The sequence below is a fragment of the Amphibalanus amphitrite genome, unplaced genomic scaffold, assembly GCF_019059575.1.
Source record: "Amphibalanus amphitrite isolate SeventyFive unplaced genomic scaffold, NRLGWU_Aamphi_draft 000243F_arrow, whole genome shotgun sequence".
In the NCBI taxonomy this organism is placed as follows: Eukaryota; Metazoa; Arthropoda; class Thecostraca; order Balanomorpha; family Balanidae; genus Amphibalanus; species Amphibalanus amphitrite.
In genome coordinates this window covers 394574-412526 of record NW_024881738.1, presented here as the reverse complement: position 1 = coordinate 412526, position 17953 = coordinate 394574, and the positions used below count along the sequence as shown (strand labels likewise).

At 49.1% G+C, this 17953-nt stretch overlaps 2 protein-coding genes across 8 annotated transcripts; one reads left to right on the top strand and one right to left on the bottom strand.

Moving 5' to 3' along the window:
• Window positions 1-497: 497 nt before the first annotated feature.
• On the bottom strand, window positions 498-7910 carry LOC122386205 (protein shisa-5-like). Of its 4 annotated transcripts, none has more exons than XM_043375185.1 (3): window positions 7426-7910; window positions 2242-2501; window positions 498-1291 (listed from the first exon to the last, which is right to left on the bottom strand). In XM_043375185.1, the coding sequence occupies exons 2-3, from the start codon at window positions 2475-2477 to the stop codon at window positions 970-972; spliced, it is 558 nt and encodes a 185-aa protein (XP_043231120.1). In that variant the 5' UTR covers window positions 2478-2501; window positions 7426-7910; the 3' UTR covers window positions 498-969. The 4 variants fall into 4 exon arrangements, with proteins under 4 accessions (XP_043231120.1, XP_043231122.1, XP_043231123.1 ...); XM_043375187.1 differs by having other exon boundaries at window positions 2242-2490; window positions 7426-7858; XM_043375188.1 differs by having other exon boundaries at window positions 2242-2490; window positions 7524-7858.
• A 1591-nt stretch (window positions 7911-9501) lies between these two features.
• LOC122386204 (cysteine-rich and transmembrane domain-containing protein B-like) lies at window positions 9502-17924 on the top strand. 4 transcript variants are annotated; one of them, XM_043375181.1, is made up of 3 exons: window positions 9502-9751; window positions 14378-14659; window positions 16655-17924. In XM_043375181.1, the coding sequence occupies exons 2-3, from the start codon at window positions 14405-14407 to the stop codon at window positions 16784-16786; spliced, it is 387 nt and encodes a 128-aa protein (XP_043231116.1). In that variant the 5' UTR covers window positions 9502-9751; window positions 14378-14404; the 3' UTR covers window positions 16787-17924. The 4 variants fall into 4 exon arrangements, with proteins under 4 accessions (XP_043231116.1, XP_043231118.1, XP_043231115.1 ...); XM_043375183.1 differs by having other exon boundaries at window positions 9567-9751; window positions 16658-17924; XM_043375180.1 differs by lacking the exon at window positions 9502-9751 and adding an exon at window positions 11427-11773.
• Window positions 17925-17953: the final 29 nt, after the last annotated feature.

Genomic DNA, 17953 nt, shown 5'->3' with positions numbered 1-17953 from the left:
TTGCGTGCTAGGTTTTTCAAGGCAGCATGAGTTCCCGTGCTGGTGAAAGTGCAACTGCACGGAAGTATGGCGTCACAACACTTTGAACTTACTTCGCATAAATAGCAGCCACTTTCATAGCGGAAACACTATGTATAGGGAAAGATGTGGCGAGTTGTAGTAAAATTTTACATTGAGTTCATTAATTTGACACAAATCAAACTTCTGAAAATTTATCACCTATTATTCAAACGGAAATTAGCACAAAACACTTGGTCGAAGTCAGTAAAACGCATCGGCTCCAAATTAACGGTTTGGATGGATTGTGTAAGTGTTAACGATTGATAATTTGCATAGCAGTTACTTTCACCGTTTACATTCAAATCCAGATGCCAATCGCGCATGCTATACCCATTGCAAAACAGACCACAACAAAAAAAGGCAAGCGATACGGTCGAGTATGGATAGCTGTCATTGTATAGAGCTGTGCATAGTTCGTGTACGACCATATCGACAAAAAAACGACCACGGTGGAAATTATTTATTCTTTTTATTAGCGTAAGTAAAATATACAACACCATTATGTGACACCACTCAACGTAGCTGTGAACTCTATTGTCTGGCAACATGCGGCGAGATCCTAAAGAATGACGCCTCTGGACATTATTACACCCAAACATCGCAAACAATCCACACTCAGACAGTCGCATTGTCAGTAATCCAATGCGTCAATGGCACTGATGACAAAAGCGAGTTCTTAGAAAAACACCGGCCATGAATAGGGACCTACATAGACGAAAGAAGTGGCACGGTATCAGCACGGTATCAGTCATCATCCGTCTTTTGACAGTCGCGGAGTTTTCCACTTAGTAGCTGTCACAGACAGGTCCCTCTAATGCCACTTTACCAGCCCGCTGTTCTCTCACTCTCTATTCTCCGTCTCAAGTCTCGCTCTCTTTCAAATTCATCTCTCCTCTCCCCGTCTTTCCCTCACATTGGCGTCTTGACGTCCTCGGGCCCGGGCTGGAAGGCCGGGTTATAAGCCGGCTGCTGATGATACCCGTCGTACGGGGGCGGCAGAACGGGGGCGCCCGCCGGGGCGTACGGGGGCGCCGGCGGGGCGTACGGGGGCGCCGGGTGCGGGTGCGGGGGCGCCGGCTGCGGGTGCTGATAGTAGGTGGTCTGGGATGGGTAGCCGCCCGGCGGTGGGTATGGGTAACCGCTCGGTGGTGTGGGCGTCTTCTGGTGGGTGCTGGTGACGTTCTCAGAGATGTGTGTCGTAGATGGTCGGGTCACTGAGATGGCTGGAATTCTGTAAATGAAGGGAAAAGCGGCGTAAATACAATTACAGTGGCATATAGAAGTAGCTATGTATTTATTTATAGCTATTTAAATGACGCGAAACGCTTAGCTTTGATGTTTTTTGTAGTTGGAAATATAATAAATAATCGTAAGTATGTTTATTTTTTGCAGCCACATATAGATAAGTAGCAAAAAGGCGCCGAACCATACTATATTGAGCAAGTGATAAGCAATAACTATCAGTCAAATTGCTACGTAGCGTTTGAACCTTAATCGCATTCGTAGTCAGAAGCGTTGTGTCGTTAATTACTGTGCAATTTGCATGATTGTGATCAATTTTAACGAGCTGAGTTTAATTGGGTTTCCCGATCGATGACAAGGCAGGCACAGCTCCTTTTAACCCCCCATCCTTCATCGGCTAGTGACCCTTGAAGCATTTCAATTTTCTACGAAATGAAATATCGCTCGGAATTCGGATCCATGCGTCGACGGATCTGTCGTGCACTGTCGTTAGGAATGACGTCAGGTGTGCACGTACAACACGCATGACTCACTAGGGCGACACGTCCACGAATAGCGTCGACAAACACTTGGAACTCGATTCGTGAAGTTCACTGACCATCGCGCTTTAAGCGACAATTCTACCGTATTGAGCGGTCGATATGTTTGGCCTAACGTAGCATTACAGTAGTTGAATTACTGGCAGGTTCTGTTGAAATGTTCCCTGTGACCGGCGATGGAATGCAATGATAAAGTTGCTCCGTTACTTAGGAGGTGCTTCATTTATGGGAATTTAATTGATAAATAGCCGTGACAGCATACTTCGCTATAAACGTTTTAACGCCGTAGTTTTGCAGTGTTGTATCGCCATTACCTTCCCCAATTAACATTTAAAAACCTTTTGGCCTTTTGATGTCAAAACCTCTCCCCATATCCCTCTTCACTCTTTCGTATACTCACTGGCTTCCCGCGGGTTTAGCTCGGAGAATCTTCCCACGTCGGCGGCGTCGGCAGCAGTAGCAGAGCGCCACCAGACTTAGAATGAAGACCAGCGCGAGCACTACCACGCCCACCCACACCCAGGCCGAGAGGGCGTGGCCAAGGTGGTCGCCAAACTCCTCCCACCGGTCGTGCCAGTCGTCGTCGTCGAGGTCATCCAGGTCAAGGTCACGGCGATTCCGGTAGGCGATGGACATAGTGACAGGTCACCTGCAGAGGGACTGAGAAAACGGGGTGTCAGAACGGGTTGAGGCATTACGTCAGTAGAGAACAGAGCTGCAACGTGACATGATGCATGTTCAAAGGTTTGTTGCAAGGTCTGCTTTGCTAGAAACTCGCAGTGTGTACGTATCACATCATACGTATGTAAAACGACACCCAAGCAATAAGTATTTAGGTAGGTATATGCAGAGCTCCGATAATTTGCAATTTGTGCTCCTTTAGGCCGGTAAATTGAATGAGTCGAATTGAATCGATTACTTCTGTAACTGTAACCACAAAACACCTTATTTCGCCTCCTTTTATTAGCAGCATCGCAAAGCCGTAGCGACGAATGGGACGATATTGTACACGCTACTTTGTCATGATGACAATAAGCTGTCCGACTCGGGCAAAAAGGACGAACGCACAATGCACTCACACAGCCCACGCTCTATGGTTGCCATGGAAACGGCACCACCATTGGCCCGAAGTTGGGTGTTTAGTGTTTACTGCCCCGGCAGGAAGTGCCAATCGACCGATGAGCGTGCGTCAGGTTTCGTGAATGATGGCAAGGGTCCATGCACCTTATTCCAAAGAAATCGCACAGCCAAACACCATCGACCTACACGGAACGTAAGGTCAATGAACGAAGAAACTGGGTACCACTTGGCTGTTGTGCTGGCGGGGAGGGGGCGGACTTGTCGATAATTATGGCCGAGTCGCCGCCAGCAACCGGGTGGGTCAGTTGAGTGCGAGCGGCCTTGGGGCTTGCACGTGCTGGGTGGAGTGTCCTTCAGTGTAGTCGACACGGAAAGTATGTGACGTCCAGTGCATTGAGTGACGCCGAGCGAAAAGGACAGGGAAGTCGGTCGGGCTCTTGGAGGTATGCCATCACGACCAAGTGAAGAATCGAGAGTGCACAGTAAATTGGAGATAGCGAAACGGAGGAATGATGAAACGACTTCTTGCAATAATGCCTGAAAGACGGAGAGGAACTAACAGGCACAGATATCAGCTCGAAATCGGGGTTGCTTCAAGTCCTGAGTGACCATCTCCCGTCCCACTTCTAGATGTACTCCAACAACCGAGCTAACGCGCTCAGGGCGGAGGCCGGACGTCAGCAGGTGGCCCGGGCGGCCCCGGCTGGCCGCGCCAGGCGAGCGTCGGAAGGCGCCACTAACCGCTACCGCGGGCTGGTCCGAGACCCACCGATAGAGAAGGCCAAGGATTCTCCCAGAGATTCACCGAGAGACCCGCCAAGAGACCCACCCAAACAGCCACCTACAGAGACCCCGAGAGAGCAAGTCAGCGACCCGCCCAAGGAGGCACCCAAAGAGGTGGCTAGTTTGGGGCCTCCTCCGGACCGAAGATTCGCCAACATGAGTCTAGATGAGCTGCTGAAGTTGTCAGACGACAAGCCGTACTCTGTGAGTGTTAACATCATGTACGGACAGCCTCCACCTCAGCTGCTACCTCAGGCTTTGACTACGTCCGCCCTGCCGGTGCCGGTGACTCTGACTCCCGACACAAAGGAGGAGGATTCTGAGGAGACGGGAGATCCGTTGCCAGTGAAGGAGCCGGTCAAGGAGCCGGAGCCGGTGAAGGAGTCGGAGGAGCGGCATCTTTCGGTGCTGGGAGCGGGAGACTACGGTCGCGCGCTGGCCGGCCGGGCGGCTCTTTGTGGTTGGAGGGTGACGCTGGGCAGCCGAAGACCGACCCGGGTGCCAGCTCTTGCAGAGGATGCTGATGTGACGGTGGTCTCTACCGAGAAGGCAGCTGCGGCGGCCGATCTGCTTGTGGTGTGCGTGCCGGCACATTTCTACCACTCTCTACCGCTCGATCTGTTAGCCAACAAGGTGGTTGTGGACGTCAGCAACGGCGTCTCTGCCGAGGAGGTGAGCCAACTGGCCAACGCTGAGCGGCTCCAGGCACTGGCGCCCACCGCCAAAGTCGTCAAAGCGTTCAACGTGGTGTCAGCATACGCTCTAGAGCGCGGTCTTCAGGCCGGCAAGCAGGTGATGGTGGCCGGAGAGTCAGCATCAGCCCGTCGGCGCGTGGCAGGTCTCGTGTCCGACCTAGGCTTCTTCCCGGTGGACTCGGGAGGTCTCCGCGCCGCGCGGCGGATCGAGACGCTCCCGCTGCAGCTGTTCCCCGCCTGGCGAGTTCCCGGCCTGCTCTGTCTGCTGATGTTCATGCTCAGCTACATCTACCTGTTGCTGAGCGACCAGGTGTGTCTGACGGCCGAGGCCGGAGGACCGTGGACGCCGGAGGTGTTCCAGCCACTACTCATGGTGAACATCAACAAGGCCCTAGCCATGACGGCCGGCACGACGCTGGCCGCCACCTACCTGGCGGGCGTAGTGGCCGCCTATCTACAGCTGCTGCGAGGCACAAAGTACCGCCGCTTCCCTGGCTGGCTGGACAACTGGCTCCGTATGAGGAAGCAGCTCGGCCTCCTGATGCTAGCCATGGCAGCAATGCACGCGTGTATGTCGGCGGCAGTGTGGTCACCGCGATACCTGCCGCTCGCCTACCAGCCCCCGACGCTGATCGAGGCAGAGGTTGTGGTCGCCGAAAACGAAACCGAGACTCAGCAGGTGGCCGTCTTCAACCGCGGCATGCACTGGCGCGGGGAGACGTTCCTGTCTGCCGGCGCCGTGGCCCTCTCCCTGCTCTCAGTCATCGGGATCACCTCTCTGCCGAGCGTGGGCGCCTCGCTCAGCTGGCGCGAGTTCATGTTCGTGCAGTCGGGTCTGGGCTGGGCCGCCCTGGTGGCCGCCACCGCTCACGCCCTGGTGCTGGCGCTCACCCCGCAGACGCTGGAGGTGCGCTGTATGGCGCCGCCGCCGCTCCAGGTCAGCCTCTATCTACCGGTGCTGACGGTGCTGCTGAAGCTGCCGCTGCTGGTGCCACCCGTGGCGCGTCACCTCAGCGACATCCGCGGCGGACACGAGCGTCGACGGGCTGCGGTGGCACCGGCCTCACCGCCCTGAGACCGGGGCACGGTTCTGAGTCGGCACTGCCCCGAGACCTGGCGTGGTCCTGGGACTAGGGCTGCTCCTGAGACAGCTGGCACGGTCCCGAATCAGCACTGCCCTGAGATCTGGCGAGGTCCGCAGCCACCTGGTACGGTCCAGCTGAAGCTTGGGTCTATCCTTGAGACCGACAAGACCCCGAGCCGGGATTGTCGGCCAGAGTTCCATTGTACCAGAGTTCCTGTTGCTCGACTGTCGCCGAGAATCCTTATTTCCTCCAGCGCAGCACTATCCTATTTACCATCGAGACCCATTCACTGCGAGAGCAGACATTCAACTCGTGTCGAGAGTTGTCTCCGTAATTTTGGGATTGTTCCATAATTAGACAGTAGACTGTTCATGATTGATTCAATTGTTCCGGAGTCCGACTGTTCGTTCGCCGAGCCTACGATTGTCATTTCAGACCCTGGACTAACTTCCGCTATCCATACCTTGCCCACCCCCATCCCTGACCCTCATCCTAGAATTCTATATAAATTTTGACTTTCTTATCTCACTTATATGTAAATATCAACGTTTCAAATTCATGACGTCATTGATATTTAGAGGTCTTTGGTTATAGAGGTTTCAGCATGCTGACGGGCGACAGCCGAAACTTGCATCCATAGACAAATACATATTTCAGGCGTGCCAATTAGTCATGCTCTTGCTGACCTGACCTTCGGCCTACCGCGCCGTGTGCAGCTCGGGGTCAAGTGAGGCAGCAGCAAGTGCCTGCCTAATTCGCAATGGAATGAAGCCAGCGATTAGTGCAATCTGGGAGTGTGGAAGGTTTCTGCTCTATTGCGTATCATAATTGTGGCAATAGGCATCGTACAAGCGCGTTAGTGGTCGTTTGATGTCGCTGGATTAAAGCAAATTTTCTGTGAATGTAACTTTTCATCATTAACTAAATTTGCTTTGTTGCTATCAGTCGCGCCTATTTATAACTCAATGAGCAGCGAAATGGCAATGGAGCCTGACATCAACGATGCATGCTGCGGAGAATTTCCTATTTTATATGTCATAGTTATACATAGAGCAAGCGTCTCAATTGTTTATTCTCCTTATTTGATAGATGTGACGCTCACAGGGTTTTGTGCATAAGAGACGTCAACGATTATGTTTTTGAGCGTGCCTTGGAGAAGTTACTGCACCAGCAATCATTGACCGGTATTTTGTAAAACGAGATAATAACTTCTCTAATCGAAAGCTTATTTTTTCGCATTATGCAATGCATAGTTCTGTGCCGATTGCCGAAGCTGACAATGACATTTTATTACCTTAAACTCCAAACTGCTTCACGTAGCGAATGATTATTTCGTAGATAAATTGACGTCAATGTGATATAGGTGTATTGTTGTGCCACAGGAATAATATTATGATAATATGATAATATATGCACATACCTATTCTCGCACCATCAAAGGTACCAAATATGATAGGGTAAGGGGAGAGGGGCTAGGGTAATAGGGTTACGAATCAACAGATTGTCAATAATGTGCCTTGAATCTTTTTACATTGACCTATGCACATTTGCTTTGGAACATAACTGGCGAATTGTATTATGTGTCTTTTGGCAATTGGGTTACACTCATATGTGATAGGTATTTGAGCGGTATACCGTATACATTTGACTGACTAATACGGCAAATATATGGTTCAAAACGAGTACAGCCAGTCATTTCTGTGGTCTAGAGGAAAACGGCGCCGAATGATCAGTACCTAACGTAAAAGTGATCGTAAAACGCCAGCACCGCGCTTGAAACAGCCCGACTTCGGGGCGGGGTGTATATGTGGATATGCATAACGTCCTACCACATGCCATACGTGTATAAGTGATCAATGAAAAAATGTGAAGATGGAGATCAAGCTGGTCAAAAGACACCTTGTCTATTTAACAAAGAAAATATTACAAAAGGGCTCTCACCTGACTTATGCAGCAGTCCGTTCGATAACGTCTCCCTCTCAATAGAAACACACACCACACACACACACCGTCCGCTTCGACTGCGCTCAGTCCAGTACCTTTCCAGTCACTGAGTGGGTGCCCGCGCCGCGGTACCTCCGTCACTGCCTGTTCCTGCGGTCAGTCTGACGCTCCACTGGCCCTAGAAGGGCGCCCGGCCTGCCCGGCCCGCCGCCGTCCGGCCCCCGGCCCGTTTGGAGCGGCCGTTTTCCTGTGTCGTGACCACCCCGGGTACGGCTGTCCTGCGTCAGGGGCCGACTGTCCGGATGGAGGCTTCACCCGACAGTCGCTGAGTCACTGGACAGAACTGAGGCTCGTTCCGGATGTGGCACTACGCAGGATCGGCTCGGCAGTGACGTCCGCAGCTGACGCAGTGTGTCCGGTAGCCCGCAGGTGTCTGGGCGGACCTCCGCAGGTAACTGCTGGAGCTGAGGGCAGGTGTCGCACTGAGCACAGACCCGCATGGACCGAGACACTGTCTTTGTTCCGCAGTGCGGACATAGCGTGGTCGTTTCAAGGTGACAGCCGAACGTGCGACGCATGGAGGGAGGGAGGCACAAGGCGGAAATGATGAACAACTGCGGGTCTGTTCCATTCGGTGAAAATGCAAGCATGTGTGCATGAATATCAGGCGAACGTATAAGTGTCATTTGCTGAAACTGATATTATCCCTGATCCTCTGATCCTGGATTTTGTGCTTTGTTGGCGTTATTTGCTGGAGTTTGCCAGGCAGGAAAACTATCACAAAATAGTCACTTGCGGATTTACACCATCTAATGCGGAAGCGCAAGATTACTGAAGCACATACGCCAGCTATAGGCAATCGTTCCCTTCACTTTATAAGCATTGGAAAATGATTTTTAAGTCAATAGGCCTGCGTAAATTTTAAACATTTTGTTATCTATCCAAATAATATCCTAAAACTACAATACATTCATCCATAGGTACCTATAGCCCATTCATTATCATTTCAAGAAACATACCGTGACTCGTAAGTAATATACATAGATGTATTTCTGGTCATGAGGGAATACCTATACTGTACCATTTATTTATAACAATTTTCCTTGCTTCGAACGAGATAATTGATCTGCCATGCAACATTATTGCTGTTTATTCCATATTCCTAGATGGCAGCACCATTCGACGCCTGTCGATATGCTGTACCGCCGAACGCTGAGTTTGCACAAATGTGACACTAGATGGCACTAGTGATAAGCGCCTGAAGGTAGACTGTACCGCAAGGCGTGTCACTGATCTCGCGACGCTAGACAGCGCTTGTGATGGCAACGAGATAAGGAGACTATGGAGTCTGGAGAGTGGAGATGCAATGATAAACGGAGACAAAAGTACCAGCATATGAAAGATTTATCTATTGCAGGCATCTTTAAAAGTCCCTTTACTTTGTTCCAGAATTAGAATCGAGTTGGCAGATTGTACGTAAACTTACTGTTTGTTGAAATGACGTGTATGCACCTGTCGGACGATTTGCACTCTGATGCATAAATAATTACGCTCGTCTAAAATCTCACTAAAAAATCGCTACGCTAGTACCTTATACGTTTATCATCATACCTACTCGTAGTTCGTATGTGAATGCCGACTGACTAAACACAAAACCGCAATTATGGAGTACCTCCGAGCTAAAACATACATATTCAATGTAGTATCGAAAGTCAGGCTATCTAAAAATAATTCGGTAAGCACCATTTTAGCAGCCTCCAGTCCTTTTAAATGCGTCATCACATGCAATCATTAGTTATCCATCCATCTCACGCGAAACTAGGCCTGTCCAGTCATCCATTCATCATCTAAGCTGAAAGACGTAGCTGTATGTACACATTTACCATAAAATTTACACCTCTGAATTAGACGACTGAGCCCAGTCCGCACCTCGAACCTTCCACAATCGTCCGTCCTTCACCGTCGCTATCAGCCGATGAGTGGGTATGACGTCATTCTTACGTCATAGCTGCGGCGGGCGCGGAGCCAGCGAGCCGCCCGTGCCAGCGCATCGATCCCAGGGGCGGGTGCAGCGGGCGGGCCAGGCGGCAGGCCTGTAGATGAGGAGTCACGCCGCCCTAAAACTGGTCCCTGGAGACGCCATTGCGCCCTGTAGCGCAGCCAGCCAGCCGGGGCGGGCGCCGGGCCGTGCGCCGGGCCGTGGCCGAGGGTGCCGCCGCAGTGAAAGGGCGTGCTCGTGACTCGCCCGCCCGTGACAGTGAGACCGGTGTGTTACAGTGAGCCGTGCGAGTTGTGTTGGGGTAGCAGGGAGCGAAACAGAGCGGTAAGTTCACCTCTGGGATCACTGGGTGCTGGTGATGGCAGTGTTACGTCACTGAGGGGAAATGTGCGCAGGTGCGCGCAGCTGGGTCCAGGTGGGGACTCCGAGTATGCCTGCCGTGCCAGGCTGTTTACATGCACTCTGGACTGTGACACACTCCTAGATACCCGTCTTCTTTGCGAGTACCTATACAATGACCGGAAACTACAAACTTAGGCTACGATGACTATTTTACTTTGCTGCCGTGTTAAAATGCACCGGAATCAATGAGTCTGAGTCGTTACGAATGACATGCATTGTGGCTTGTTGCTGTGGTCTGTGCCGTGGCCACAGCCTCACAGGAGTCTGTGAGCATGAAACAGCCCTCTTCCTCACCCACTTTATCGTCGATATCCGTGTTGGTACTACGATATTGGTACTTTTGACTCCATCCGAGTGGTTTCGTCTTTAGGCATTTGTCTTGAGGCATGTCCATCTATCCACTCCTGCGGCAACCTCGGTGAAAAGCAGCACGCGGTATTTAGATTGAGGCCTTCAACAAAAGTGAATATGAGAGGCAAACATTTTCTTGTTTTTTATATTTCTTGACAAATGACGTCAGATACAATTAAAAGGCGGGATGGTGAGTGCCGAGCACGGATGAAAGCAGGCTCGACTTTTTCAGATCTTCCCATGTTGTGATGTAAAGGTTTGATATCGTTCAATCGAGTTTGCTGCGCTGTCATACGTATCATCCCTTTCCACCCATCCTATGCACTATGCACAGTGCACTATGCACTGCACTGCACTATCTTATGCAATGCAGCAGGCTGCGTCGCGTGAGGTCTTTTCCGTTTTCGTCACGTGTTGTCTCACCGTCTACCCCAGAGCCCCTTGGCGGATGTTTGGTCGCTCTGACATGTTGTTTGCTTGGAAGACAACAGCCAGATAGTCCATGGTGGGCCGTGCACGGATGACACAGACCCACACGAGGGATCCGTTCTCTCGCAGGGGAGATTCTTGCGTTGTACCCGCAGTGTAGGTATGTGAGTTACGCTGGTCGATTTAACATATTTAATCTAGAAAGGTACTTCGTTGAAGCTCGCATGCGTTTTATGCGTCTCGAGCTGCGGTCGATGAAACGGGTATTCACCGGATGAAATTTAGTGTGCACTTTGTTATGCAATTCACAATAATATAAGGCCTATTGCTATACCTATAGTATGTCTCGCGTTTTATTACGAGCGCATAGAGTATTAATGCGAATCTTTGTTTGTGAACTCAGCATTAGTGGCGTGCACGCAGTCAAATCGAAAACAACTGAACCCGTTTTTTCTCGGTACATATAACATATCTCACTACCATTTCTTGAATTATATGCGTGAATTATACGAAAACAGATATTCGGGCTCGGTCTTTGTCCGCCAAAGAAAGACATCAATATGTCTTTTAAATTCTAAGACCTTGCGCATTCGATTCCCAAACCGGTGCTCTTAAGTTAAGTACAGTATCTAGACTTTACATAGCTACAGGCTACCGCTGAAACGGTATGCCATATGTATACGAAAAAACTGTGGCTCGGTTCTAGCGACGGTAGGTTGTGACCATCACGGTTTCTCCCGTAATGAGAAATATCGTGGACCACATGACACGTGATTCGTGGCTCTCTCCTGAATTAAACCAAGGCCCTAATTAGCAAATCTAACCAAGGCCCAAGGCTCTAAAACCTAAAACCAAGGCCCTAAAACATAAAAGTCTAAAACCTAAAACTAAAACCTAGAGCCTAACACTACTAACAACTCTTGTTCCGATTTCGGGTTGATTGGTTCCGATTATATCCGTTTTGTTTTGTGCGTTTTTAACCAAATATATTGACCACATCACCAGCTTCAAGTCCCTAACTCCTTGGTCGTCAGTGAATATAAGATCTCTATGGTCAGTGATTCAATCGTTCAAGGGCCCTGATTCAAGCCTTTGATTCTTGAGGGCCCTGGATTGCGCACCTCGTACCTCATGAATAGTACTAACCTCGTGAACGTCCTAGACGTGAGTTCATGGTCAGGGCCTCAGGGCCAAGGTAAGGATATGAGTCATGTCATGCATGTGCTCGATACCTACTGTTTGGAGAACTATTCCTCGAATACTAGCAACTCTCGGGAAACAATTCCTGCCACAGTGACCCAGTGCTCCTGTACGTTGAGCTAACGTATTTTACCTTGCACTCTCTACAATCGGAATGCATTTAAAGGTATTACCGCGAACTCTACTCGGAAATCGGAACCTTAATGTTCAGCATATCTGCACTATGCCGTAATGCATCGTTTATCAATACGCATAGATAATTTATATGATTCATGTTATCTGTGCAATACGTAATCGAAAGTGACCTTGCCAAAGGAACGGCCACGGTATCTCGACAGTATAATCTTTCGTTGTATTCTAGGGCATTTTAGTTATCGACTTTCAACATATAAACGGTTTATGCAGTTTGTAACGAGAGGACATTAGATGCTCATTGTTCTATTCGTGTGCACGTTTTAAATAGAAGTAGTGATAAAAATAAGGTTCCTATTGAAACCAAAAACCATGTGAATAATCCGCCAAAGTGCAAGCCACATAAACCATTTTATGCTGCTTATCACATATCTTCAAAGTTAATTTTCGCCCTTTATATAAGCTGCTTGCCAGCTATAGCTGACACGGGCCCAGGTGCACGGACCCATCGTTTTCATGTAGGCATATCAGTTGATAACGATAGCCGGCCGGCGGTGGACATCGATCGATCGTTATCACCTTCGGTCCACCACCAGCCGAGCCCGATAGCCGACCGGCCGGCGTGCGACAGACACCCACTGTGCGACAAACAGGGCGTGTTTGTTAGAGGTCTGACCGGGACGACGGCTACAAACCACAGCGGACACGCGGTGTGGGCTCTATGTGAAGGTCATATGCGATAAACAGGCTAATGCGGGACCGTCCACCGTGTAGTAATTATACCGTTTCATTATTGAAAGGTCGAATGTGACGCACTCTGCGCCCTTCAGTGACGTCTGTTTGATTGTAATGTGACGTGTATCTGCTTGTTCGACTTTTTGTGATTAGGTATACTGGACCTACATATACCTTGCCTTGTTTGTGTTTGATTCTCGCCGGACCATCGGTTTTTAGATGCCGAGTGTGGACGGCAAACGACCTTCGCTACTAGAGCTTCGGAACAAAGAAGTGAACTGGCCGTCTTACATGGCGAATGATATCCAGCTTACAATTCTCATATCAACCCGAAAACTCCGAGCTCGAGTCAACAGCTCGTAGATTGGGTTCCGATTTGTGGCTATGACTTTCTCCCAAATACACCTTTTTGCGTTGTTCGATGGCCAATCGTCATAACCATTTCGGCATCAGTTTGGACAAGCGTCATTCAGAATAACCCATCGGCGATGTGCATCACTGTTAGACGGTCGGCAAAACAGGCTGGACTCCATTTAACCATTCTGCATAACTCTTTTTCATTGAGCACAATGTTCGTCACAGGCAAAACACTTTGTCAGATTGTCATAATGCTTCGACATTTCACAAAATGGTTAGTCGATATGCAAAATTCATCGGTACTGTGCGTAAACAATGACTGTTTATTTAAAACTTTCGTCAATGATCAAAATGTCAATGATGTAGTGCTTATCTAGCCATATTCAATGTTTAACGTTAATCACGCATTCAGGGATGAGGCTTATGACAGTTCCAGCGCAATTTGCAACCAAGTAACCATTGAATTCCGAAAAAGGCAGTTATACCATAGCTACGAGGAGACTGCCGGCGCCATACCGAGTAGGCATGTAGATTCTTGAGCGTCGGACTCCTAAACGCTTCGATACAAACCACGAAGTCGGCCGTCATTATCGCGTCACTGCCCGTGCGATGTCATGGGACAACGCCTCGGGCGGCCGCGCCGGTCGGACTCGCGAGGGAATGGCTGACAGATGGCAAGCCGGGCCCTGCCGGCCGGACACCTTGGTTTTTGGGGCGGGGCTGACTTATCCAGCCTGTTGCCTGTTCCTTGGTGTTTGAGGCGGGGTTAACTTATCCAGCCTGTTGCTCTGTTGCCTGTCCATTTTTCAATCAGCCGATAACATGTCAGCTACGTCCATCTACATTGTACCTATGGCGCTCATGAACGCTACCGATTTTTATGTAGATCAATTGTCTACGAGTTTCGCCACCTATGCCTCGCACTGCACTGTATAAACCCGGTCATATTTATACTTCTCTTGTAAAGGGGCGATCTGTTTTTAGTTTTGACAAAATGTTATGAGGAATGCCGAAATTAGCATGGGGATGTTTCGGTGAACGACGAAGGGATATTAACGAAAGACGAAGCATTTATCCAAATCGTCAAAGGTTTTGCCGGAACTCAATCAGTTATGGCGAATAGCGAAGGTAATACCAACTGACGAACTGTGGAGTGGGATCAGCATTCCGTTTTGCCCATATGCTGAAGGTTTTGCCGGAATGCCTCTCACTGGCGCCACCTATGTGCTGATCGGACGAATGGGTTTTGCTGATTGGCCATCGAACAACGCAAAAAGGTGTACTTCTGTGTGACAACCATTTATTTGTTTTACGTTGCACGCTGAAACTTCTCTTGTTTTCCAGGTGACATCTCTAAGAGCGTAGCCAGCGATGAGCGGCTACCCTCAGTCTGGCTACCCGCCGGGTCCGGGAGGCCCATACGTCTCCCAGCCGAGCGGGATGGGAGGCCCGCCTCAGTACCCTGGCCAGGGCTACCCGCCGCCCGGCTACCCACAGGGGCCGTACCCTCAGGGGCAGTACCCGCAGGGTCAGGGGTACCCCCAGGGACCGTATCCCGGCCAGGGGTACCCGCAGGGCCAGCCGTACCCGGGCCAGCCCTACCCCGGACAGCCAGTCATAGTGCAGGTGAGGCTGTGATCAGTCTAATGAGCGTGAAATGATGAACGCCATTTACGTTTGTGACCTAAAAATACTATTGGTGTGTTATTATTTGTTCAATTAGTCATTATTGTCATCAATCAACTTACACCTATGGAGTATATTATTGGAGTATATTATTATTGGAGTATATTATTATATACTGGAGGATATATTGGAGTATATTATATTATTGGAGTATATTATGGAGTATATTATGGGTGATTGGAAACAGGCATGCATCATTCCATTGTTCAAGAAAGGAAAGAGAGCAAGACCCAATAATTATCGGCCCATTAGCCTTACAAGTCAAGTTTGCAAAATGCTAGAAAGAATAGTAAAGAAGCACATCATCAACCACTTAGAAGAGAATGACTTTATATCACCTCACCAGCATGGGTTTGTAAAACACCGATCGTGTCAATCGAATTTATTAGAATCACTCGAGGATTGGACCAAGACAGTAGATGAGGGAGCAGGACTTGACATAATTTACCTGGACTATCAGAAAGCTTTTGACACTGTGCCGCTCAGAAGACTCTGTGTGAAGCTGCAAGGTTATAATATCAAGGGAGAAGTCCTTGCTTGGATATCAGACTTCTTGAGTAACCGTACCCAGAGAATTTCGGTTGGTAACAAGTTGTCCACATGGTCCAGAGTCAGAAGTGGGGTACCCCAAGGTTCGGTGTTAGGTCCTGTATTATTCATCATTTATGTCAATGAACTACCAAGCCTGGTCAGAAGCAAGATTAAAATGTACGCAGACGATACCAAGTTGTATGGACCTGTTAGTAATCAAAGTGATGCTCTAAAGCTGCAAGCTGACCTGGATATACTCACCAAGTGGTCTGGAGAGTGGTTGTTGCAATTCAATTTGGAAAAATGCAAAGTAATGCATTGCGGCTCCCAAAATCCTGGATTCACTTACACAATGAAAACAGTAACTGGGCGGCCACAAATGCTTGAGGAAACTCTTGTAGAAAAGGACCTTGGAGTGTACATTACCAACACACTAAAACCTTCACTGAACTGTTCTAAGTCAGCAAACAAGGCCATGTCTGCCCTCAGGGTACTGAGGCTGACCTTTGGTCAATTAACAGTGAAGAACTTCAAAACCCTTTTTTCGGTGTATGTTAGACCTCATCTTGAGCACTGTGTGCAAGCGGCTGGTCCCTATTTGAATAAGGACATGCAAGCACTTGAAAAAATACAAAGGAGGGCCACTAAACTAGTCCATGGATTGAAAAGAGTACCATATGAAGAACGTTTGAAAGTACTAAACATGACAAGTATGGAAGAAAGGATCAGAAGAGGAGATTTGATAGAAACATTTAAGATTCTTAAGGGGAAATTGAACGTACGCCCAGGTCAATTTTTCACTAGCCACCACGGAAGGACGACCAGAGGTCACCAGCTCAAACTTGAGATACGGAGGTCCAGGACCCAAGCTCGAGCAAAATTCTTTGCAAACAGAGTAGTCTCAGCATGGAACAAGCTGTCTCAGGAGATCATAATGTCTGAAAACACAAACACTTTCAAGAACCGGCTAGACAAGCTCAGGACCACTACGGCGCTATCCTCTCTCTTTAACATCCACAGTACCTAAGTTACCCAGTCTGGCCCAGTTTAATGCTCGAAGTGAGCACCGAATAGACCCTGTCTACCATAGCTCACTATATTAAACTTAAACTTAAACTATATTATAAAGTAAGGATGAGTGATGCAACACGATAATAAAATTGGCACCTGCCCAGTGCCCACTGCCCGTCTTATAAAATCTCGCATTCTGCCTCCATTCAATTGTCACTAATCGTTATGTAGCGGTAGGAAAAGTTTCGATCATGGACGAGTCATTATATAGAGTCATATTGTAGAAGCGTCTCCAATTTTCATTACCTGCTGTGTTTAGTTGCATCTTCACTGCCTCTCTGTAGAGTGAGATTTTTCACTCTGAACCAGCCTGACCGTCTCTCTTTCTCCCAGCAGCAGGAGCGCCGGGACAGCGGCGGCGACGGCTGTCTCAAACAGATGGCCATCTGCTGTGGTATCTACGCCTGCCTGTCCTGCTGCAACCCCTGTGAGTGGCTCGGCTGTCTGCTCGGCTGCGACGACTGAACGCAGACTGCCGATCGGCCAGTGACTGACCGCGGGCAACGGGCTGAGACTGAGCGCGGACTGCGGCCGGAGACTGAGGCAGATAGCGGCCAGAGACTGAGCGCAGAAAGGGCCGGAGTCTTCTCTGAACGGCCCGGCGACTGACTGTGCGCAGACACTGGACAGACAGCGATGAGTGAACACTACCACCCAGACACTGTCGGGTTTAAACGAAGGATGCTTTAGGGAGCCAGTCGGTGATTCAGCGTGGATCTATGGGACAGTACGGACGGTGTGACTGCGATTGTTGGATGTCCTTCCACGCAGTGTAGCACCGTGACCGACCAGTGGAGGGCACTGTAGGACGTCAGCTGTTTGCACTTGGCACTGAACTCACGTTTAACGTGATGTGCACCCCTAAGATTGAGTGTGTCGTCGCTGTGATTTTGCAGAAGTGGTGACGGTTGCGCCCGCCACACGTTTGAGATATAAGCATTGCTGTGGCCGAGTTATTTTTTCAATTCAATCGCCGCGCCCCATGAGCCTTGGAAGTTGTAGGTATAGGACGAAGCTGGGCGGTTATTAGTTTATTTATTTTTCTGATTCTCTACTGTGTTGGGGCATGTGCGATGCAGCGTTGCGAAAAATGGTATCACCGAATGTGTGAAGCATGCGAGCAGCGCAACCCTCTTTATACACCGGCAGAGCTTCAGGATACTGGATGCCTTGTATTGTGCTGTTCATTCACGCATGTTGAAGGTTTGTCGCGAGGCCTGCTGTCTCTGCTGGCTCACGCATCTTAGTGCGCATTTTCATGTAACTTTCCTACGAGTAGGTATGTTGCATACTTTGTAACGGGGTATGCTGTATGCAAGCGGCATCAATTGATAACTCCGCATCAACTGATGCTCCAAATTATCACCCTACTTTTGAAAGGACTTTTGGTAGCGTGTAATTCAAGCCTTTATAGGCGGCAAATAAAAAGAAAAAGCGTGATCGGATTAAAATATTTCAGTCACCATATATTCATATGCATGGAGACTGAAATGGTTTCATCATGTTACGACAAGAAATAAAGTTTCCCATCTTACCTATTCGCCTGTACATTTTCTTAATCATGCATGTTATGTACGCGACAATATAATGAAATATAATAAAGTATAATTTTTTCTAAGATGAGCCATCACT